This window comes from Molothrus ater, chromosome 7, assembly GCF_012460135.2.
Source record: "Molothrus ater isolate BHLD 08-10-18 breed brown headed cowbird chromosome 7, BPBGC_Mater_1.1, whole genome shotgun sequence".
NCBI classification, from domain to species: domain Eukaryota; kingdom Metazoa; phylum Chordata; class Aves; order Passeriformes; family Icteridae; genus Molothrus; species Molothrus ater.
This window is the reverse complement of record NC_050484.2, coordinates 31496596-31521336: the sequence shown is the minus strand read 5'-3', so window position 1 is coordinate 31521336 and position 24741 is coordinate 31496596. Positions and strand designations below refer to the sequence as shown.

The window sequence follows — 24741 nt, the reverse complement described above, 5'->3', positions numbered from 1 at the left end:
TGGGTGAGCTGGACTGTGGGGATAAGGGATGCTGCTCCTGGGCTACAGGGAACAGGACCTGCAGCTCCCAGGAACCAGCCAGCAGAAAATGAAAAATGCCAGTTGCCATTTGTGACCACAAAGCTTAAGCACCAGGGTAGCAATTCCAGCAAAACCTTGTTTTCACTTATTCTGGAAACATTGGTAACCTTCAGCATTTAACAGACGGGTTTTTTTCCACAGGATTCTGATTTTGTCTAGACAGCTAGAGAAGAAAGTTTTTATATGAGCTGCTTTTGAGCTCCACTGGAAATTACAACTTTTCAAAGAAAATACAAACACCAAAATCTTCTCCAATGTAATTTAGCAAAAAGTGGGGATGGAAAACCTGGAAAGCAGATACCCCAGCAGCCAATTTGCTGCTGGGGTTCTGAGGACTTTGTTTTCACTCTGAGAGGAACACAGACACATTTCCAAAGAGCATCCCAAAGCAGCATTCCTTTCCTTAATGCACAGCTGGTGAGTTTTACACATCTGCACTAACACCTCCAGCCAGAGCTGCTATCTCCCCACCTTCCCTTCTCACAGAACTTGTGCTTTAAATTCCAAGTGTGGCAAAAACCAGTGCAATAAAGAGACCAAACAACATACTTGTGCTAGAAATACTTACCTAAGCAGAGCTTTGTCCTTGTTAAGATGCTGGAAGAAGGAAGGCTCACAGATGAGCTGGCTTTCCTGACAAACTTGCTTACAGGATTTTCCAGGTTCAGCAATTTTGACTTGAAGGGCACTTAATGGGGGCCACATCACCTGCCCGTGACAGAAATCCTGCAGTGACAGATCATGTTTTGTTATGATGTGTTCAGACAACATTGCACAATACTCAGACTGTGTTTTAGCATTGGGCAACTCTCACCAAAAGGTGATCAAATAATTTGGGCCTGGTCCATCATGGTTTGCTTCTCTGGACAAAACCAAAACTTGTGTGAACTGATCCCCTCACTGTGACCCAAAGCCCCCAAATTCATTTACCAGTTCTCAATATCAGCTTGAGCTTTTTTCATTCTGTTTTGATTTCCTGTGCTGAAGGAGGAAGTTTTCATACTTCCAGGTCTAACCACAAATGGAATACTATACAATCATGAATCACAAAGTATCCTGAGTTGGAAGGGACCCACAAATTTCAAGGTGAGACCAAAGGAGGTGTCCTCCGTTATCTGTCTTTTCTTGCTCTTGGCTGAATGTTCTCACTCCCTTTGCCAAGCTCTGGGGCTGAGCTGAGCCAAGTCAGTTTTCTGACCTCACAGAGTCCTGCCCAAACATTTTCTGCTGGGTTATCAACTTCTCTGCTTGGCCACATCTTTCAAAGTCAGTATGTCTGTTCCCTCAGCCCAGCCTGCCTCCCCCAGCAGCTCCCAGACCTGCAGCAGGGAGTCCCTGCTGCTTTGGCCACGCTTGCCTGGCTGCTCCTTTGATGCCAGTGCCAAAACTGAAGCAATCCCTGCTCCCTCTGGTTCCCAGCCCCTGCTGGTGCCTTGCAGAGCAGACACAAGTGTGTGTGCAGCCACAGAGCAAACAGGAGCAGGGGTGGGCTCAGCAGGGATGCTGTGACCCAGCAGCCACACTGGGCAGCTAGCAGGGCCAGGGCTCTGCCAGGATGGAGCAGCTTGGAGACCAGGCTGGCTTAAGGCAGCTGAAGGTGACACTGCAGGGTGTGCAGCCACAGCCCAGAGGTCTCATCTCAGACCATAGAGGCCTTCAGCCCAGCTGCTGGGTCTGAAGGGACAGGGAGGTCACCAAACCTTTCTTGTGAACATTGTCCTCCCTCCTGACCCTCTGCCAAGGCCCCAGAGGGGGAACTCTGGGCACCTTTAAATGCTGCAGTTCCACTGTCCACAGAGTGACCAGCTGCCCAGTGTATCTGGCCCATCTCTTCACACTAAACATCCCCTGAAGACTCCACTGTCATGGGCAACCACAAACCACTGAACCAGTGGTTTATTCCAGCATCTTTATTTAACCAATTATTATCTTACCATTATTTAACTTTATTTAACCATTATTATTTAACCAATTCTTTATTCCAGCATCTTTGTTCCCATTTCAAGCTTGTGCTGCTTTCTCTGTTCTTCCTGCCTTCACCACAAACTTATCAAAATAAGGTCTCAATCTCTATTTTTGCTTTTTATTTTTGGTTCATCTGACATGATAATTAGGCAAAGTGCTAAGTACATGCAGCTAAAAATTGTGCTCGAGCATCCTGGGAGCTGTGAAACACCACCAGCTTTTGACAATTAGTCAAAGCAATGAACAAAATTACAATATCCTGTGGTTTTCTGAGAAGCACAAGGGAGGGCTTAGCCCTTGGGGGTGGGCCAGAGGGAAGGGACAGGTTTCAGCCACAGGTGCCATCTCTTGTCTTTTTCTCCCTTACATTGAGCTCCATTTCTTCCTGATTGACAAAAACTCCCAATTCTAACTTGGGTAGAATAATCAAAAGCAGTGATACTTTTACAGGTTTTGTCATCAGTACAGAAGCAAAAAGCTTAAAGTGTTTATTGGCAGGAAAGTGGGAATAGCTCTGCTGTGTTAACTACCCTCCTGACCTGAAGCTGTGTTATTCTTTAGGACTGTCTTTAACAGCACCCACCTTCAAAAATACAAGGGCAGACAGATGTCCAGTGCCCTTGAAAGAAATGCTGGCAATTAAATGACATATCGGAGATAAAGGTTATTCCTATCTCTGCTCTGCAGCAGCCAGAACAAAAGGCAGAGCTGGCTGCTGCAACAGATCTGGCTTGGGCAGGAGTCCAAGCAAACACACAATTTCTAGAAACCAGGATCCCAAGTAAATCCCTGCAGTTTATTACTCAACTGAACATCTTCTGCTGCTCTCAGCTGGAAGTGATGCCCAGGGACCAAAAGTCCTTTAAGTAACTGGGTTCCAAACCATTTAAATCTTATTGATTGAAACTAAATACTTGAAAAATCTGCCCAGAGGCTGCAATTCTGCAAGGAGACTGCAATTCCATCAAAAAGTACCTCTGTATTTAAGTGATCCTTCTTGATCCAAAGCTTTTATGTGTGCACACAGCTAAGGAAGTCACATACACACTGAAAAATTGCTTGGCCTTTCTGCTTTCTTACAATGCCAAGGTCTGCACAGCTACTATTCCTACTTGGACAGCAGCAACACTGAGAAGCTTTAAAATGGAGATGGTCCTCCCTTTCCAACATAATCCAAGAGTCATCCAAAACAGAAGTTCATACCTGTTTTTCAATAAAGGCATTCATCCTCTGAAGCATTCCCTCACAGGTAAATTCATAGGGCAAATAAGGGTCAATCTGTGGAGACAGTGTGTTCAGGTTAGAGGGGTTTTTGTTTCAATCACCTTCATTGTGTACTCTGTGATGTAGCTTCTGGTCCAAATACTCTATTATAGCAACAAAAAGTACTAATAAACTCATTAAAAAATAATTTTACAAAACCATCAGCAGCTTTAGCTGATTTTTCTCCTTTTTAAAGGCAGTAATAATTGCTCCATGACTCTTTATGGAAACTCAGGGTACACTGCAAAGTGGCAGATGTAAGGCTAGTCTGAGACCCTCTGGGATTCCAGAGCTCCTGTTTTAACTAAGTTTCAGTTTTGAAGCTGAAGTGACAAAACAGAATGTGGTACCTTTGAAAATTCCTTCATACTCTTCCCCCCTTGAAGTGCCCTCATTGCCATTCCTCACTGTCAGTGCACAAGCACTTCTCTGGGAATCTCAAGGCTACAAACTCAGAGTGGAGCAGTGCAGAGCCTGCAATGCTCTAAGAATCAACAATGAAACTTCCTCACTGAATGCACAGAAAACACAGATTGCTGTATAATTCACATCTGAAATTCTCATTTCTATACAAATTCACTCATTTTTTTCAAGAACCTGCAATATCCAGTACTAAAACATGAGAATTTCAATACCATAGATATGAAGTACCCATTTTTTCTTCAATATCCTACCAAAATGCAGCACTCATTAGACTAACATTAGGAAGCACTGTATGTGCAGTACACACTCCACACTCAAGTGCAAATTGACAGCAAATTGAAGACACATTTCTCACCTTTTGATTCAAAATGGATTTCACAGCCCTCTCAACCTCAGAGAGATCATTGATGTCCACAGTCCACACATGGGGTTTCCCAATGTAAACTTCAGCATAGGGATGCTGAGAGGTCAACTGAAAGAAGAAATTATATTGGTAAAAATTAATGTGTAAAGATATCTTTGCCTCTCACTCTCTTCATCAGACTTGGATTAATCAGTTAGAACACAACACTCAGCCTCATTCCTTCTGAGTTACTTTTCAGATTTTTCTCTTTAAATTTAGAGGGTGAATTTAGTTGGAAAACTGAAAATCAGATAACACAGATCACAAGTCAGATATGTGCACCTCTAATTTATGGCTTCAAGCCTCACCAAGACCCACATCACAGAAGACTTGATGTTTACTGCAATTACTTGCAGCACAGCCCTGCTTCCCCACAGCTCATTCACAGAGCCACCCTCCTTCTTCAGAACCTCTCACTGCCACAAGTCCTGCTTAGACCTGCATGGCTGGCTCCCAGAGATGTCATCCTCACCCTGCATCCTTCAAATGGCAAACATTTCCAGAGTTCTGTGAGCAACAGTGAAGAAAGAATAATTTTAAAAGCTAGGGATTAATTCTGACTCTCATGATTGAGAGAAGAGTAACATGACCTCACCAAGAGTGATAGCCAATATTTTGCACATCACTTGGTCAGAAAATAATATCAATGAATCCCCAAGAGGGTAACTAAGAAAAGCTGTATCAGAGTTGCTTTCAGAACTAGCAGGACAGCTCAATATGTATTTTTTGTGACTGGTCACCCAGGAGTGAGAACATGCACGTGAACACACAAAAGCGAGCAAAAGCTACAGAAGAGAGAAGTGGTTCACACCAGCCTCAGAAAAAAACCTGCATTTTCAATAAATACCAAAAAACCCCACAGGATAGGTTGTTTATAGGCAGTGTTTATACAGCTGCCAATTTATGCTGTAGTTAGGATAAAAAGACATTGCAGAAGATCCGAAGCAGGAAGCAGTGTCTGTGGGGAAGAACCTTCTCCTGCACTAGGAGATACACTGTACTTGATCTTTTCTTCTGTTCTGCCAGAAACTGTTGCATTCATGATTAAAAAAACAATTAAAAGTAGCCATTGCATTTTGCTTGTGGAGAATAGCAACTTGCAAAGGTTACTTTACAAAACCAAAAAGGCAGACTTCAAATTCTTGTATGGATAATCACGTCACAGAACTACACAAGCTCCTTTTGTTCTTTAGCACTTGAAGAATGGAGAGAAGCATTTAAGGGTTTTTTAATCCCAAAGAACCAGCACTTGGATTACTGGCAATTGGATCTAAATGCAGTTGTGAAGACCAGTCAGAGAAAATAGGTCAGCAGGCCATGTGAAGGCAGCAATGTATGGATATATATATGTGATATACTTTGGATTTGAGCAGCCAATAAGGATTATTTTTCTGTACAAGTCAGGTATACAGCATTTCTGTTAGTGCTGACACATGCCAGCAGGATTTATCATGGCATTCCAAGCCTTGAAATTCCCACAAAGCTCTTAGATGGGTTCAGATTATTTACTGAGCCTGACCAGTTATGGTGTTTGGGCACAGAACAACTGGAAATGACACAAAAACTGAGGGACTCACAGAGGAAAAGTCTTGAAAGGTGTCAAGGAGAAATTTTAAACAGGTTTTTATTCCCTTATTGCTGTCTCCTTTGTTAGCAACACAGACTGAGAGAAGGGGCAAGCTTCAGCTTGTATAGGACATGAATTCAGTGTATAACAAGAAAGGCAATTACAGTTGTGGAACATAAAATTATAAAGAATTTTTTTTATGCTCCTGGTTGAAAATGGGAAACTGTCTTCTGCTTATCAACCAGCTGGTGCTGCTCAGGACACAATTTAATGGCCCAAGCATAACCTGAATCATCTGCAGGTTACCTGAGAGCTTTCCCTTGATGTAAATACATAAAGAATATATGTACATACACCTATGAGCAAGCCATGGCCACAGACATGAGAGCTGATGTCAGAAATGGCTCTGTGACTATTAAATGTTTACAAGTCTAGGCTGAATTTTACCTACACTGAATAAATGAAAATGTTCCAAAGTCAGTGCCAGGATGAGGGGTTAGTTTATTTAGTTTCAGTCTTCTCTCACTAGAGCCTAAACACACTGACTGTTCCAAAAGCTTGGAGTTTGGTTTTCCTGTTTTCCTCAAGAGTCAGTTCTGCAAAAGTCTTCAGCATTTAACCACAACCACGGTGGGTGACCATTAATACCTTAACTCAACGGTGCCTGAACAGGTCTTTTCTGAAGAAAAAAAAAATCCCAAAACACACATAACCACCCACAAATACCCTTTTCATAATTTGCTTAAACACCTATTTACTTCCTGCACAGTACACTGCAATGTCTGTTTCTTCAACAAAATAAAACGACTTTCAAATGATGTATCAAAACCACAGATCTGTTCCTGGGCAGAACATCAGGTTTCCAAAAGAAACTTCAGTTTATGATGTCTCAATAAGAAGTAGCAGAATGCACCTAAAACAAACCTAGAGGTGAAGACTGAAGTGTGCTAACAACACCATTTTAGTTTTCCTACAAAAATAAGAACTGATACTCCTATCAATGACTAAAGAAAAAAGCATTTGCATGCCTCTGGCAATAAACCTTGAACGTTAATGCAATTTCTCTTATACTCTGTTACTAAAAGGAAACCCACAAGCATTTTCAATAAAAAAATTATCAATATTGATAGAGCTTACCTCTCGGAGTGTAGGTTTGCCTTTGAAAAAATCTGTGTTTTTGCTACTTTTTGGCGGGTTAAATCTTAAATTTAGGAAAGCACATCCATTGGCAATAGCCTCCAAGGGAGCTGGACCTTCATATGGAAATCCAAGACCAACAAACAGCTGAAAAATACAAAACAAAGGGTATTTTAATTTTTGTTATTCCCAAAAAAGCTAAGTGCTAGCGAAAAAGAAACAAAAAAACCACATTCTAAAGGTACCAGCCTGAAGAAAATGGGAGAAAATCAGCAGCTCACCACCTCCCACCCAAGCAGTAATGGAATGTCCTGTAAAAGACATTTGATAATCATCAGCTGTAATAAGCCTAGCTGGTTTTTCATGGAGCTGAGGCAACAACAGACCTTTTTAGGGATTTTTTTGGGCAGGAGGAAAAATTGGTGTTTTGATTGGTGTTGAAGTGGAGCTGCTGGGGCTTTCCTACAGGCTCTAAAGCAGCAATCTCCAGGAACAGCTGCACCAGGGTTTTCCTGATTCCCAAACCAGCCAAGCCGCTGGCTTTGCCATCACAACACGCTCCTGGGACACTAATTAAGACTCCTAATTAAAACGGTAGGTGGCAGCAAACAGCAGCTCACGACACTGGACGGAGGCAGCGAGAGCCTGCAGGGGCTTCAGAGGGTTCAACCTACAGAGGGTTCAGCGCCTCCAAGGGAAGCCAGAGCAAAAATCCATCTCAAAGCTTTTCCTCCACCAGCTGAGATTCCAGGTGCTCTAGAAAAGGCACTGCTCTGCTCCAGTGAAAATACATTAAATGGTTTTTTTTTTTGAGTTGTCTAAAAAAATCTTGACCCCCTTTCCTGCCCAAACATAATGAAACCTCCTGAATTAAATATAGGATTCTTCATCTTCATTTGAATGTTTGTGTATAATGGGAGAACTACAAGCTCTGAGTTGGAACAGCAATTTCTCAGTACTGCTGCATAACAATGTGTATATATACCTATATATATATATCTACTGCTTTTATCAGGAAAATAAAGCACAACCTTCATGAGAGTCATGCAATCAGGACACATATTCAAGGAGGTCAAGGCATACTATTCTGCATTAAATCTTGTGCAACACAGAAATGAATCCCAATAACAGAACATTCACAGCTGGAGGCTCTTCCTAGGAGCTGATGCTAACATTGATGCATAAACCTGTAGTCAGCCCTGCAGAGGCATTGCAGCATCAATCCTCCCCAGCCCATGGCAACAACGGTATAAATTCAGAGTTGGCTCATTTTAGAAAAGCAAGTTAACACTTCTCAGCATAGCTGGGGACATGCAATTTGTACTGCATGGAGCCGAATATTCTAATTTCAGTTCTCAATATTCAGGTTAAAGAAGTGGCAAAAAGTTTCTCAACTCTCTCACAGATTTAAATCTTACAGAAACTCTCTAGTGGCTGATAATAAAAAGATCTGGAAGCTATTTCTACTAAAGACAAATTATATAAATTCTGGTTTTATATATGGCAAAAAATAAACCAGCTTTCAGTCAGAGAAATGCATGCTACATATAATCTCAAAAGAGGGAATTCACAAAAAGGTAATCTGTTGAAAACAATGAATTAAGGACATGAAACCATTTCATGCAGTCTGCACATAAAATATTATTTATTTACACTACTCCTTAGTTCAGGCAGAAAACCAGCAGAGAACCAGCAATTAAACCTATCTGAAGTATTAATTCCTCCTATGGTCCCTGTGTTTGTCTGTTATGTAGGGAATGCTGGGTTGTTTGCTTAGTTTTGCACTTTTTTAATAAACTGCTGCTGTGCACTGCTGAGTTCTGTGTCTGACTGGTCCATTTATTTGGGAGGAAGCTCCATGGGAAAAGAAACATGGGTTTGTGTTTTGACAGCACTGAGAGCACTGCCATCACTTAATCTATAATAGATAGCTTACCACCTGTTTCCCATCCATTTTCCAACCTCACCTCTAAGCAGCACTGTTCCTTTGAAGGAAGAAGAAGGATGTGTCTGATCCCTAGAAGAGGGTGTGTGTGTGTGTGTGTGTGCTGCCTGGTGGCCTGAGCCTGCAGCCTGGCTCACAGCTGCCTGCAGCCCCTCAAATCCTTCTTGCAGCCCTTCTATCACCCTCCAGCACATCATCATCAAACCAGCTGAAATTCCCAAACTCAGTCCAGACCCTTCTCCAGAAAGCTGTCCCTTATAAAGTGTCCTTGCCCATGGCAGGGAGTGGAAGTAGATGATCTTTAAGGTCCCTTTCAGCCCAAGTCTCTCTATGATTAACCTTCCTTGGTTAGGGAGTGAGCATTTTTGTCTGGTATAAAGAGCAAAACAGAAATATCTTACATGCCTCAAGAAAGTCACATTCACTATGATTAAAAGAGCAAGTATTAGAGTACACAGGCCTTTTCTGTAACTCATAATGCTATCATTTGCTAATCCTTTGAATTACATGCAGTTTGTTATTTCCAGAAAGGCTAAAACAATCTGCCAAGGTACTTCCTAAGAGTATGCAGCAAATACTGCAAATCACTAACTGAAAAAGAAATGAAAAAAAGAAAAAAGCAGACATAACAGTCAACTATTTTCAGGTACCAGTGCAGCAAACATCATCCTCAATACAGATGAGGCTATGGGGAAAACACTCTGTCCCCAGAGTGAAAATTTACACCAGGCTGTGCCTCCCCTAATTTTGTGATGTGGCTGTTCACTGCTGCCTCCAACACTTGCAGGTGCTGACTATGGCTCTTGGGGTAATTTCTCATCAGATGGAGGCCTGGTAACCCAGCCCACATGGGAAGGCACCTGCACCCTAGGGCTGAAGATCCATATTGCAAAACTCTAAATGTGACTGTGTTGGTAACACCACAGTGGGAACACCTGGCTAAAAAATATGAGTCCAGATCTCATTCTGTTAGCTGCAGCAGAACTGCTATGCAGAGGAGATGGCTTTATGCTTTACTGGTTGATTAGTGCTTGGAAAAAATTCATAATCTGTTTTTGAGCATTTTTCTCACCTTTCCAATGTTTCTGAAAGCAAAAGCCATTATTTTTCCTAGACAGCTCTAAGTGGGCACACGGCACAGCTGGCTGTGCACGCTGACACCCCACAGAACGTGGTGATTGCCAGAAGGAAGTCACACTGTAAAAGTCTATCTAAAAGAGATAACTGCCAAGAAAAACAGAAATAGACTGATCATGGAAACAGCAATGTGGGGTTGTTTTCTTTTTACCCTGTTCCTTTTTAGCAAGGTCTGCTGCCCCAGTGTGTCTGTGCCTCTAGGTCTGCATGGAGCAGAGAAGAGATTTGTGTCTGCAACATCACTGGCTCAACTTGAGTAAAGTTGAAACCCTTAATAGTTTGGTTTTCATAACAAAGGCTCCTCAGGAACCTTCTCCACCTTTGTAATGAACTGAACCTCTGGTTTGGAATGTCAGATTTTTGAGCTGGCCACCCAGCATCACACCAACCACTCTTCTTGCTGTAATGTAAGGGGCTCTCTCACAGTGCAGTAGTTGAGACATCTCTGACACAAAAAGTGACTCACAACCCCTCTCATGAAAAGCAGTATGTTTTTTTTGTTGGTTTTTTTTTGGTGGAGTTTACAGCACCACATCAGACTACTATTAATATAAGTAAGTAAACAGTCCTCCTAAATTATAGCCAGACAGTATAAAATAAGGAGTGAATGCTTTACTTCCCTGACTGTAATTATGACTAGCTGAATAGTTAAGAAAAAATTTCATATTCCAGAGAGCAAATGCTCTAGTTTCACGCAGAGGAGTATTTATCTTCTCCTCTCCCTTTTCTAGCATTACTGCACTTTATTCAATTTATTCTGTCAGGTTGTAGGTTTATCACCACTTTAATATGCCTCCTTATTCAACTTCTATATTCTCTTCTAAACTCCAGAAAGAGGAGCATAGCAAAGGTTAACTATCTTGCTATATTCTTCTCATCAATACAAAATACTTTCTGCAAAAGTCAATCCTTTTGTGATTCAAAAAACTTGAGAATAGAATCACTAGGTAAATATCTTTTCAGCTGATTTTATGAGGTATAAATATATATTCCTTCATAAAAGGCAATATGAAAAAGTTTGTTTGCCTGTGTCTGCATAAGGCTGTTGCTCCTACTTTTATTAATCATACAGAAATCGCAAAACCCGCTTAGGAAAAGAATTTGAACTCTCTGAAAAATTCACAGTGACTTGAAGGAAAAAGTTGCATCTGAAACTTTCTCAAAAGGAGAAATACTTCTCAAGAATTCAACACTGGTTCCTCCAAGAGAGCCTGGTCCAACTCCTCCAGCTGCCCACTTGGCAGGCAGCCCTGGGAGTTGGCAGGAAGGCTGCCAGCTCGCCTACCCCATTCTCCTCCAGCGTGATGAATGGCTTCACATCTTCTCATTAGGAGCTGCAGACATGGCTCGTTTTTGTCATGCTCCACACAGCTGAAGCAGCCATGATGAATCTCAAACAGCCCCTCCTGCCTGCAGAGCTCCCTCCCTCTGAAATGTGCTGCTTTACAGCACACACAGAAGGAGATGGCAGCTGCACAGTGCCCAGAATAACTGTGTCCTACCATCTACTGGAGGGACCAAAGACATTTTGGGAATGCAAAGCTCTGATTAAGAATCACAGGACTGCGCCCTCACCTACTGGTATTTTGCTGTCTAAGGACAAAGTGAAGCAGTGCAGCATAAGCTGGCACTTCTGACTAGGCTGAACCATGTGATTTGTTAAATTATTATTTAGCTCTCCCTTTCTGAAAGCCAGAACATTTGTCAGCTGACCTAACAAAAACCTGCTAACACAGTGCTGAAATCACAACCAATGACAAACCCATGGTCTCAACACATTTGAAGGTTTCTGCAAGTTTAAGGACAAAGGCTGCTGTCTCCCCATGATGCTCCAGACGAGTATTGCACCCAGCCCAAAGTTATGGCCCTGATTATTCACACACCTGCAGCACAGGCACAGTCTGGTGACAAAACCCCATAACTAAATTAATCAGGGGACTCTGACCATGCTGCCTGGTGAATCAAGTGATTATGACTAAAAAGTGTCCTTGAACTTCACGGCATGCATGTGCACACGCACACACATGGGGTTCCTCCAGGCACAAAGCTCCTGTTCAAGTCACCTTGATTTTTGTGAGAAACCTGCACTTATTTTAGCAATTCATGATCCAGCTTTATATTGACCCACATAGGCAGCAGATGGCCACTGGTGACAGGTGAGCAGTGTTTTGTACTAAGCTGTGTTCAAGCATTGCCTCTTAAAGGGTATCAAAATCTGGAACTGTGAATATTCAGGCAGCAAGAAGACTTGGAGCAAGTGTGTCTGTTGATCAACACTGACAGGTAACCATATGCTGAGGCAGAACAGCCAGAGTACCTATGAGATACAAAGCATCAGCCAGCAAAAAAACCAAAACAAAACAAAAACCCACCCACCCCAATCCCCCTCCACCTGAAGTGTCCAAAAAAATGAGATGGGAGATCTCAGTTTCCACTTTCAATCCCAGCATGCTGCTGTTTTTTTCTGTTCAATTAGATACATTGAAACTGTATTAGACAGGAATAATAAGCAAAATGCATGATGCAATAAGCCATATTTAATTTCATTTCATTGCAAAATCAGAAATACATTGCACTCTCATTTCCATGACAATGCTTATGTATTAGGAGAAGCAGATGGACTATTAACAGCTTATCATCAGGGCAAAGTTTTGTTAGCCTGGCTGTATCATAAATAAATAATTTCTTTAAAAGGAAAACAGCATTTGTCATTTGCAAACCTGCTAACAAAAGTTCAGAAAAGCCATATAAAAATACTGCTTGCAAATGTAATTTTTAAAATGCTGACTTCCTGATACAGGGTTCTGAAACATATCAATGATTTTCTCAGTGCCATCCACTAGGAAATGCAGCAAATTCTAAAAATTATTTTCCCCAATGTTATAAAGGAAAAAACCAACCATAACCAATGCACAATAACAGAATAAAAATCATTAAAATCTAAAATGCTCTAGGACTCTGACAACAGCACAGCACAGATCCATGATTTTCACCAGATACTTTTGGTGAAAAATAAGCAATTTACTATGTCAGGAGCACTTCATAATCCCAACACAGTCTCTTCTATCTGAAGCTGCAATTACTGCTCAAAATGTGAGTGGAAGTAGTCTGCTCCTCTTGTGTCACAAAATCAATACAACTAAACTGTAACACATAGGTATCAACTTGAATTTGTCCTAAATTGAATGTGTCTTTACATTGCATCTTAGAGCACAGCAAATATAACCAATAACAACTAGATAAGACATTTAGTTAATACTGAAAATCAAGGTTTTTAATGTGATACATGCAAGATGGCTGATAAAAAATTAGAGGAAGGCTTAGTTAAACATTATTATATGAACTGGCACTTTTATAGGGAGTTCAGTAATTCTACAGGAAGTCCATTTGCTTATTTTACTATTTCAGTGAATAGAACACATGTTTTCTTAGGAGGTAGTCACTGTTCATGCTTGGGGGTTATTACAAGGTCAATATTCTTCCCACATTATGATTAACACAGGGATTTCATACTCCACACAGGCAAAAGCTGTGTAATCTCAGATTATCTATGACGAAAGCAAATGTTGGCTTTTTAATATGCAACATTATGTGTATCTGCATGCATCAAGCACATACACACAGTGGTTGCACTTAAAAACTCAGAATTTACCAACAGCTGTCACACAGAGATGTCAAATTACCATCATTTTCCCAAGTACTTCAAAAAGGAGACCTCTGCAGTTGTGTGGGAAGCCTAGAGGTGCTTGCTTTTTTCTTTTCTTTTTTTTTTTTAAGAGATTTTTCTGTGAAAGTGCACAGCAAGAAAATATCAACAGTGGTGCACTTCCACAGATTTTGCTAATTTTAAACATGCAACTCCCTTCTTTCACCAACTTAAACATTCTATTTAAATGTAATCTACTGAAGTGTTTAAATGCTGCAAAGAGCCACAAAGATTCTGGGAAGAGCAGAGAATCCTGACAAAACGTGGGGACAAAATTTATTTCCATGTAGATCCTGTCCCTCAGCTTGAGTTCCCTTGACTCTGGAGGCACAGGCAAAGCACATCACAAGAAGCCACGCTCCTGTGCTCCCTCTCTGTGCCCAGCTGAGGCAGAGGAAGGACATGAATGGCAAATGAAGTGCTGCAGCTCTGCTTTTCTCCCTGAGAGAGCAGGGTTGCTCTGGGTTAGAGTCACTGGCAGGGCACAGCAAGCTGTGCAGCTTTTGGCTGTTACCTAACCTTGACCTCAGGCATGTCAAACACAGCACAGTCTCAGCTGATAATCTCCTTGAGCTGAATATCACATTCAAGAAAATGAAAAATGCATTTATCCCTGTTTCTCAAGCTGGTTGTTAAATGGGACTGTAGCTTGTCATCCCAATTTTCTAATATGAGCTGTCAATCTACCAAACAGAGACATGATGAAAAATGTATTCTTGGCACACAGAACACAACTTAAGCTCCTTTACACATGATAATTTTTTTCCAGTGCTTTTAAATTAGGAGCTTATTCATAGGAGGTGAAATGCATGCACTTCAGACACCCTCTACTTGGAGATATTTTTTGCCACCACTCCTGCTTGACAAACTTACTTTGGTTTCTCTCAGCAGAAACTGCAAATCCCGCCCGCTGAGTATTCCATGGTTCTTTACATAGCCAGGAATGTACATGGTGCTCGTCCCATGAACAGTTCCATGGACCTCCATATAGGTGTGGATGACATCCAGGTAAGCCTTCTTATCCTGTAAGGGCAAGGAAAAAATATTTTCATTGTTATGAATTTGAAGTGGCAATATTTAATCAGAGCTGTTTTTTTATCTCCTGTATCACAAAAGCCAGGGAAAGAAGTTCACTCATTCCTATTTGATTTCTGTAATGTTTGACCTTTCATTACATTATTAGTTTGGTTTTCTACTAAACTGGAAAAAAACTGCAGCTTTTTCACTTGTAGTCGAGGTATAAAGAAATTAATACCAAGGTTCTCTTAATTTCTAATTGGACAAAACCCAGGATGCCATCAGACAGCTGTAATCTCAGCATGCTGGAAAGATACTTGGCCTAAAAATACTAAAAACCCATTTTGAAATATCAAATTTTCACTGTTTTGGTCAAAGATGCAAAATAATTCTCTTCTTTGTGAAGAAAAGGGTGAATGTCACCTTAGTAAGATGCAGTCTTGCCAACTGAATACTGAACACACCCCTTTATTTAAATACCCAGTGTCTGAGTTCCATGAGAGACCTACAAATGTTCTGCCTACCTGAAGCTTTAAAGGCATTTTGGAAAAGACCCAGAGAAGAGCAACGGCTTTCATGTTGCATTTTAAAAAAATTAAGAAAAAATAGTACACCATCCTAGTTTGCACACAAGAATTATTTTAATTTTCAATGCCATATGTTTTTTTAAGTTTTAAAGACTACTGGCATTCCAAGGCAATTAGCTGAAGTCTGTATTTACATGCAGTCTGCAACACAGATCAGAAGACTTTCCCTCAATATTTGCACATAGTCTTAGTAATAGCTCTAAAATCAGGCAACAAGTTGCTCTACTTCTTGGCAGCAAGCAAGTTTTTACCAATTCTACTTTCACTCACTATTTTTGTCGTGTAAATTCTGTGCACGGTTCCTGCACAGCCCTGTGTGAAAGCTGGCCAACAATTTTACTGAAGTTCACTCAAAGGACAAGTAGACTGGTGAAAATCCTGTCTTTTCCAGCCCTGGAGGAGCAGGTGTCACACCCAGGTGGATGAGTGCTACCTCTTCCAGCTTCCTTGCTGGATTCATTGCTGCAGAGTGTGTTTCATGGGTGTAACAATGGTTTCTCCTTTCACCCTGCTTGTGCTGGGCAGGATGGGCTGAGCCATCTCCAAATGCCCCTTTGGCAGCTCTGCCAAGGCTGCACCAGCCAGACACTGTCCTGGGCTAAGTGTTACATAAAACAGCCAACAGATAAAGACAAAGATGCTTTCTTCTTCAATGTGGCTGCTCTTGTTATTAATTAACACAAATTATTCAAAAAAACCTAAAAGCTCACTCTATTTTTTGCTTCAAATTTGAATTACTCTGTAAGAGATATTCCTGACATAATTGCTAAAATACCATAATTAGAAACTGTGAGATACTCATACACTTTGTCAAGAGAAAATCCACTTAGAAATTTTTCTTTGGAAATGAGCATGAGAAATATAAAAGGAGTGGCCTGGTCTCATTTCCAGAGGATACCTTATTCCTGCCTACCTGGCTTTTAATACTTCCAGAACTTTGGAGTGCTCAGGGTTCTGAATGGAAGAGAAGGCAAGGAAGCAGCAGGTGCTACTGACATATCCACCTGTAGCAACACCAAGGCACTTGCCTCAGATTTTACTGGCTCATGACACAAACCCTGGTGACACAAATGCACTCTAACTCAAAAAAACCCAAACAACTGAGCAAAAAGCAGCTAGAAAGAACAAAAACCAAGATTACCTAAAATTGCACTTCTTTTCAAGATTGCAATGACAATGTTACAAACCTTTTACAGAATGCTTAGCTATTGTAAAATGACATTAACCATGCACAGCCTTAACTGGGAATAGTACTTAGGCATATAACTGACTTCTTTCCCAATTCAGAGTCTAAAACCACAAATAAAGCATTTATTATCCAAATGAATGGATAATTTATCCAACCAAAATCTCACTCTTTTATTTCCTTACTTGGAGTCAAAACCAACTGCTTTCAAAATCATCTACAAAGTACCATAAAAGTACTATTAGCATCTTATACTTTACCTAAAGCTCACCAACATTTGTCTCCTTTTGCAATTAAGTAATCCTGAATTTTCACATTCCCTGCAGACAAAGGCTATTTTGGATCATAAAAGCATATATTCTAGGAAGCCACCTCAGAAAAATGATCAGGACACAATCAAATTCTAGACATTAATAAGAGTGAATTAGAAAATGAGAGAGTGCAAAAAGAGCATTTATAAATAGAAAGGCTACATGTAAATAAAGAAATGTGACTGAAAACAAAATACTGACATTCCTTCAACTATTTATCTGTTTCCTGATTTGCTCACCTGGCAGCAGATATAATTATTCTTTTATCTTAAACCACTTGAACTTTACTTTCTCCAAGATGGATTCAAAGAGACAAGACCATGAGCTGCTGGGGACTAATGCCAACCTGACATTGTCTGCATTTTGTGTCAGCCTGCACTGCTCACCCTGCTGTCCACACTGCAAACCCAGACTCAGAGGATGAAGATAATCACATTTTAAAAAAGGCAAATCATTTCTCCTCAGAATCAAAATGGAAATGTAACAGTGAGTAACAGCTACACAAACCTTTTCTGAAACAATTTTTCAGCAGCTAAAATAAACATGCCATTCAGAAAAGTACTTCTTGTTGATCACTGACTGCAGAACTGCTATTACTGCTCATCAATCATTTCCACCTACTTTTAAAAGCATCATGATAAGGCCTTTCTCATCAAAGAAATCAAGTGACAACTGTTTGATAAGTCTTTCCCCAGGACAATGTTGACAAGAAGACACAGTATGAAGAGGTAAAATTTTAAGTTTGGTGGGTGAATAATTTAAATATAAAAGCTATAAAAATATGTGGTGGAAACACAGTTCATCGAGAACTAAACTCTGCTTTTAGTTTTCTCAGTGTAATACCTGGTGGTAATTAACAACTCTGCTTAACCAACAGTTTGCCAGTCCAAGGTAATGACAGCATTTCGCAATTTTGGACCATTTGGGTGCCCTCACAGAAGACCAAAAATTCAGCACTGAATGAAACTAAGGATCACTAGAGGCCAACTGCATTACAGAAGAGCTTGATTCAGAGTCCTGAACTACTTTATGGCTTGAAAGTTCAGACTGCAAAACATATGTAAAACAGCCCATGTATCCAGCCTCACTTCCTTGCATTGAAAAATTCAGAAGGCAATGGTTTTATAAAGCTTGACAAATTTAATTCAGAAAAACAAGTACTGGGATTCATCTTTGTGTATATCCTAAATGCATGCTGTAGAGAAGTCCCATCATCTGAGTGCTTATCTGTAGAAGTGTCAAGTCCAAAGTAAGCCAAAATGCAGTGTACATGCAATGTATGACAATCAAGATTGTGACACAAACATAATCTCTGCTCGAGAACTGTCACCCTCTCAAAGACTTCTCAAGACATGCCTGAATAATGAAAATCCTGTCTACCAGGGAGCTAGAAGAGTGCACAAAGGCTGGGGAATATTAAGAGATTCAAATGCACACAGTGTTTTGCAGAGGTAAATCACAAAGAGTAGATTAAGTCTCCTCAAAGTCAAAGATGAAACTTTCAAATTTATAAATCTCAATTTGGCCCGAATTCATAAATGGAAGTGGAGAAGATTCAATGATTCATGACTAGTAAATATGAATTCTACACTGACCAAGTAATCTGAAATTTAAATAAAGAGTTAACTATGCAACCACATAAACCCCTCAAAATTATAATTACAATTCTTCCTGTCCAAGGAAATACTCTCTCACCAAACTGGTAGCATTTTCTAAAGAAGCCAAACAGCTTGTAGGAATTCTTTGAAGTTCTTAAAGGAATTGAATCTCTTGGGGAGAGATTGGTAATCACTCTTATGAATGAACAGTCATCATGTGAAAGAGAACAGAGAAATGACAAAAATATGCTGTCATTATTCACACTAACAAAATCCAAACTAACTTTAAAATGTTGGATAAAAACATCATAATTTTGCACACCTGGGGTTTTAACTTTTGAAAAAGCCCCTTCAGTAATCTAAGGGACAGAGAGACTAGAAAAGAGACCATCTGATAAATTCAACTGTCTCCAAAACCCAGGAAATAAACTCTCCAATCAATTAGTCAGGTCAGAAAGCTGACATTACTTTATTTGCAGCACTGGATGCATGGGGAACTCTCCCAAAGCATGCACGCTCAATAATTTAAGAGACCAGATTATATTACTGAAATTAATGCATATTCATCATATTTTCTGAATACATGCACATGTGCTAATTATTGCCATGGACTTGTCTGGGTATGGTTCTGCTCTTTTGATGAATTTTTCCTCCTTGACAGTATCTGAAATATGTCATCAAGTCATAATGTACTTCTCTTATCCTTCTTTTCTCAAACACACAATCCTTGTTCTCAAAACTAAGATATCAGCCCGTACATATTAATCACTAATACAAGTAAACAAGGAGGCATTAGCTGGCACAAGACTTATTAATCTCAGACACAGGGAGTTAACACAAGGCCACATTAATCTCAGGCATTTGTACTAAGCACTGTATGGTACAAAACTAAGCATTAACCATGAATATGGGGATCGTACATTATGTGCTCAAGTTGCAAGTATTTTCCAACATCTTCCCCTACTGCTGCATAGACTTCTCACAGAAATAAAACCTGTTTGGTAATTTAACTAAAATGACAGAATATTGAAAACCAGTCCTCACTTCAAATGTGGAAAGAAACCCCTGAGCTAACCAGTGTCACTCAAGAATGAAGACTTTGCATTATACTAACACATGATTATGGCCCATGAAAAAACCAGTCCATTGTTCAGTAGCAGTCAGTCCACTCATCAATGAAGTAAATGATGGGATTTTTTTGGAAAGAAATTAAGAAATAAAGAGAATACTATTGAATTATTCTCTCTCCCTCCTCACACACCACTGCAGTTCTGGTCCATTTTCTCACTGGACAGTGTTCTGAGAGGGGTAAGAAGGATCCAAGACACAGGACATTTCCACTGTTATACATAGAAAACTGCAAGAAATTCTTTAACAATTTAATTTGAAAAAGGCAACTTGTCAGAATATGAAGGAGGTTTACAAATCCATAGTTGGCATAAAGAATGTGAATAGTGACTGACTATTCAAAATGTCCTATACAAAGAAATCCAAACAAAGCTCATAGGGGACAGGTTTAGAAAAATGCATGAGTTAACTATTTCTCCTGCAACAGGTCAGAGATTTGACGGAATCCATGACAGAGAAAGCTGCAGAGGCAAAACAAAGTTTGCATAGGTGCCTGATCAAACAAACATTTTGAAATCACCTCTTACTGAGATCTCAACAATGTGTGAGCAGACAGTTTATCAACAGAGAAACAGATTCAGGAAATACTCTGAATTAGCAGAGCTGGAAAGAGAGAGAATTTGCAAGGGAAGTATTATATAACTTTGCCAGGCTCTTGCTCTTCCTGAATGTCCATTTATAGCTTCTTTTTTAGGCACCATATATCTCTGAATAAAAAATATATTGGCACATATATAAATTCTGCCCAAAGAATGAATAAAACATCTCAGTAAAGGTTTAGGATTTCTGGCAGAGCTTTAAGAACCTTATCCACTTCCCTATCCTCATCTTTTTCATCCATGAAGGTTTGGGGATTTTTAAACACCGAGGTTTTCCCAAGATTTGACAATTTCATTGTTATGCAATGCACACCAACACCTAAGCAGTAATTTCCTGTCCTTGGAATGGAAATTTCCAGAACCAACGAGACATCCTTGTTCACTGTAAATGCTGAAGGGGAAAAGTGAAGAGGTACAGATGAAAATAGGAAGTGGGACCAGAGGAAGAAAAGGTTGTGTTGGTTTTGTGCTAACCAAATAAGAGTAGGTGATTGTGTTAATCAGTACTGTAAGACCTCAGTAATTCATTTTGCAGCTGAAGAGTTCTGCAAAGTGAGAAGGTGATCACTGGCAGGTAAATATCCATGAAAAAGTAGGGTTTTTTCTTTATTCATAATAAATTAAACTCTAATTTTCATAATAAATATTAAAGAGTAAGCCTTTAAAAGTGCATGCTTATTTACCACACTCATTTGTTTAGATTTACTTGTTTCTGATCCATACTGCTTCCAGAACAAAATGGTGAATTTCAGAAATGTTTCTGAGCTAAAGTGTCTGGCTCATTCCAATTTGTTAGATTTGTGGCATAAGGCAGGACAGTGCTCCTGGTGCCAGGCTCTGGGGTAACTTTTGACCAATTGATAAGGCCCCAGTGCTGCTGCACATTTGGAGGAACACAAAACAGAATGACCACAAGAAAGTCTGTGAGTGCACTGACCATGTGGGAGAAAAGGTGAGAAGGAACTTCTGTCCCTTTACTTATTTTTCTTTTAGTTTAAAAGTTGAAATAAAATATTTATTCAAAATACAATGCTAAACATGAAGTACAAAAGCCAACCAGAAGGAAGGGGCTTTCCTCCTGCTTTGTGCAAGAGGGCATATGATGGGGAAATTACATTTAAACACATGTTCCCTGGAGCTACAAGGGAACATTAGTGTGAACAGCTTCAGTGATGTGCTTTACCATTGAGAACAGGCTAAAGGTAACCATTTCCAATGCAGCTCTTCTAAAGTTGCTGTGCAGGCAGTATATATTTAAGGAGAATGCTTTTCAAGTAGCATTAGTAAGAAACTCCCACATTATTTTACCTCTAAATATACAAACATTTTCAATATTTACTCAAACAGACGAAATACTAAAGCAGTCATCATATACTTATGTTATGCACTGATGCCTATTTTCTGGTAAAAGCAACCTTCTGACTTCTCTCACAGCAACCCACAAAAAAAAAAAAAAAAAAGAAATAGCAAGTACTGCAAAATCAATCTTGACACTTTCTTTCCTCTAGGATAAAGGGTCAAATTAGTGGAAGAGTATAACAGTAAGTTACAGGAAGAAGAACAAACAAAAGACTTAGAAACAAGAGCTAAGGCAACATGAAAGGCTTCAAACATTCTCTTTTAACTGAAATGTTCTGTAATTAAAGTAAATTTTGATAATGGAGAGCATTATGGGTTTCACGCACATTTTATAAATTCCATTTTCCCTCCCCCCACTTTGGCATCAATAGGACTCTCTTTACTCCTTAGTACTGCCAAAAATCCCAAACAAAACCCCAAACCTTTTATCCCAACAAACACTTTCCCAAAACTTGGTAAACGTTGCCCTTCATAGCTTACCTCTAAAGACAACCTTTAGAAATGCGGCAAAAAAATCTTTAGGGCCTCCTGTTTGTTATCCTCAACCCACCTAGGGCAGATTTAGTTATCAGAGGGAAATAAAGCAGATTTGTCTTACACCCTCTGCACCACACATCCTTCCTGACCTCAGGAGGTGTACCCAGACTTGGCCACTGTGGGATGGGATGGATGTCACTGGGCTCAGGCACAGAAAAAACCCATATCCATGGCTATGTAAAGCCATGGTGGTTTATACAGCCCCAGGGAGAAGAGGTCCTGTGCACATGGCAGTCCCACTTCAGCCTGCTTGGTTTAAATTAAACAATTGATTTGTCACTGCTATTCCCCAAAAGCACCAAAGTCTGGGGACAGGAACGCTCTCCCCTTCCCACTGTGCTCCTCTAATGACTGATCAGCCCCAGCAGTGACACATGTACTCTGTGCAGATTACACCTCTCATTAATTGGCCATGTTGAGTAGAAAGAACAGGAGCAGGATAAATAGATTAGTCTGGTTCCATACAAGCAGTGGTGGCAGATGAAAAGAGCACTGAACAGGGAAAATGAAAGAAACATGAAATAAGCAAATTACACAGACACAAGATTAGTTCAGGCTTTCTCTTGATCACAAGAATTGGATTTTATCACTCCAGATAAGAAATCCCACACTGTAACTGATTCAAAGTCTATCTGCAGTGATTTGCACTTTATATATGAGTGCATATGGGCATGACTGCAGTTACAATCTGCAAGTTACAGTTTTAATCTGCTCGATGTTACCAGCACACAGTACACATTTTAACATGGCCAGATACCAAATCAAACATCTTGGAAAAACAAGATAGGAAATGCTGATAAAATACAGCAGTGACTTGAAAAGCAGCACTTTAAAATATGATACAAAGCTCTTGGCTGAGAGTTCCTAATGGTGAAAAGGGAACCTGTCTAAAAATGAGACAGTATTTCCTTTTGGATTTGATGCTGGTATGGCCCATGTGCCCTTTGCAAACATTCACTTTTCAAGAGGAACGTGAATAATCTTGAGAAGGTTCAGAGAAAACAGACATGTGAAAACTCTTAAGGATTAGAAAGCACAAAGCTCTCAGGGGCTCAGCATATACAGGCTTTACAGGAGATGACTGTGGGTTACTTTGACCTCGACCTATATTCCTACAGGACAACAGAAGAGAAGCATCATCAGGCCAGTTGAGGAAGTTTATAATTGCTACTAAGACTGGAAGGAACCATATGGAAATCTGAAGCAGAAATAATGCCAAGTCTTAAGGGAGAAAGTCATTGTTGGAGGACTTCACCAGAGGAAACTGTGGGCTTTCCATTGGGTGCTATTTAAAAATCAAGACTGGATATTCTTTCCCAAAAAGCCATGTTTTTATCTTAATCAGTCCATGAATATCCTGTGTGTCATACAGAATCTGAGACTAATCACAGATCTCCCTCTGGGTATACAAACTATCCATACATATTTCTGAATCCACACAGAACAGACTGAATAAACTGAGAAAGATATATATGTCAGTGAGAAACACCCCGGTGAATAAGGAGCTGTCTTCTTCCTTAAATCCAAATGGTATTCAACAGGTCTTTCTGCTGATGTGCACTGCAAATCAGGTCAGGAAGTTTAGATGATTATTGTATGTTGCTGCATTATCAGTCTCTTTTGAGAGACTGATAATGAGATCAGTCACAAGTAAAAGTGTAAGTAGAGTCACATGTAAAAGGACAAGAGCCTAAGCTTGAAAAGACTTGAAGAAAGGATTCCAGCTCTGCTCCAGCACTCTGCAGAGAGGAGAGACTGGCCACACTAAGTCCTTCTGTACCTGATCCAAACAGAATAAATAAATACCTTAATGTATTTACTACATATTTTCTCAGCACAGTAGCCAAGAAGCATCCAGCTCTACCTGTTCTGCTACCACTGCAAACATTCCACTCTTTTTACTAAGTTTTAGTTTTGTTTTGTCTCACAGATGGACCATTTATTTGCAGCTATCATCTTTATAGAATTTATTCTGTATAATCTCAGTCATCAGAATGAATGTTGCTTCTGAGGTTTGAAAAACTGTGCAAGCCCAACATTCTCATGCCAATAAAGAGAAAAGGAATGACAATGTGACACCCAGGTGGTCTCCCACTGTCACATTGTTTGGCCCTATGTATGGCACTGATAAGTTCCTTTTTCAGCTGACAAGAGGCTTAAAAAGGTCTTTTTAGGCAGGAGGGAAGGCACATGAAGAATGTGAGTATGCAAAATATTTGGGCACACAGAGCTGGAGGCAACTAGGAAGAAATCCAGTTACTAGTAAGTAATCTCTGAAATCTGCATGAGACATACACTCCTAGGTGTGTCAGCCTGGAAGAAGGAGCCACAGAAAAGGACAGTGGGTAAAAAAAAAGAGAGCACTATGACTTAAAAACACAATATACTTTAATTTAGTGAAAACATCACCAAACCTTGGTGTTGTTATTCTGCTGATCTCATCTGCAGATGAGAGAAAATACAATAATGGCAATACTAAAGAAACAAAACTCTGATATAATTACAGGGAGATAAAATAAGACTGCACACTTTTAGAGCCTTTCATAAAACAGGCTTTCCATCTCAAAACGCAGCACATTTTTTGTTAGAGATACAAGAACAGAAGTAATTGAAAGACAGGTTTGGTTATGATTAATGAAAGTTCACACCTTAAATTTTCCATTATGTTTACCAGCCTTCTGCATTTTCTAAAATTATTGTGACATTAAGGCTATATTTTTTATTCTACGAGAAAGGTGTACAGAAATAGCAAAGGATCCACATCAATCTAGACAGAAATTTCTCTAACAGAA

The 24741-nt window shown here is 39.9% G+C and overlaps 1 protein-coding gene across 6 annotated transcripts in view; it reads right to left on the bottom strand.

Annotated features, from left to right (window-relative positions):
- Window positions 1–24741, bottom strand: part of MGAT5 (alpha-1,6-mannosylglycoprotein 6-beta-N-acetylglucosaminyltransferase) — a 112014-nt gene that overhangs the window by 7630 nt on the left and 79643 nt on the right. For all 6 annotated transcript variants that reach the window (XM_036386573.2, XM_036386575.2, XM_036386577.2 and 3 more), the window contains 5 exons: window positions 14501–14650; window positions 6840–6986; window positions 4088–4204; window positions 3250–3324; window positions 650–807 (listed from right to left, as the gene is read on the bottom strand). In XM_036386573.2, coding sequence (XP_036242466.1) covers window positions 650–807; window positions 3250–3324; window positions 4088–4204; window positions 6840–6986; window positions 14501–14650 — 647 coding nt within the window. The remainder of the gene's footprint in view (window positions 1–649; window positions 808–3249; window positions 3325–4087; window positions 4205–6839; window positions 6987–14500; window positions 14651–24741) is intronic.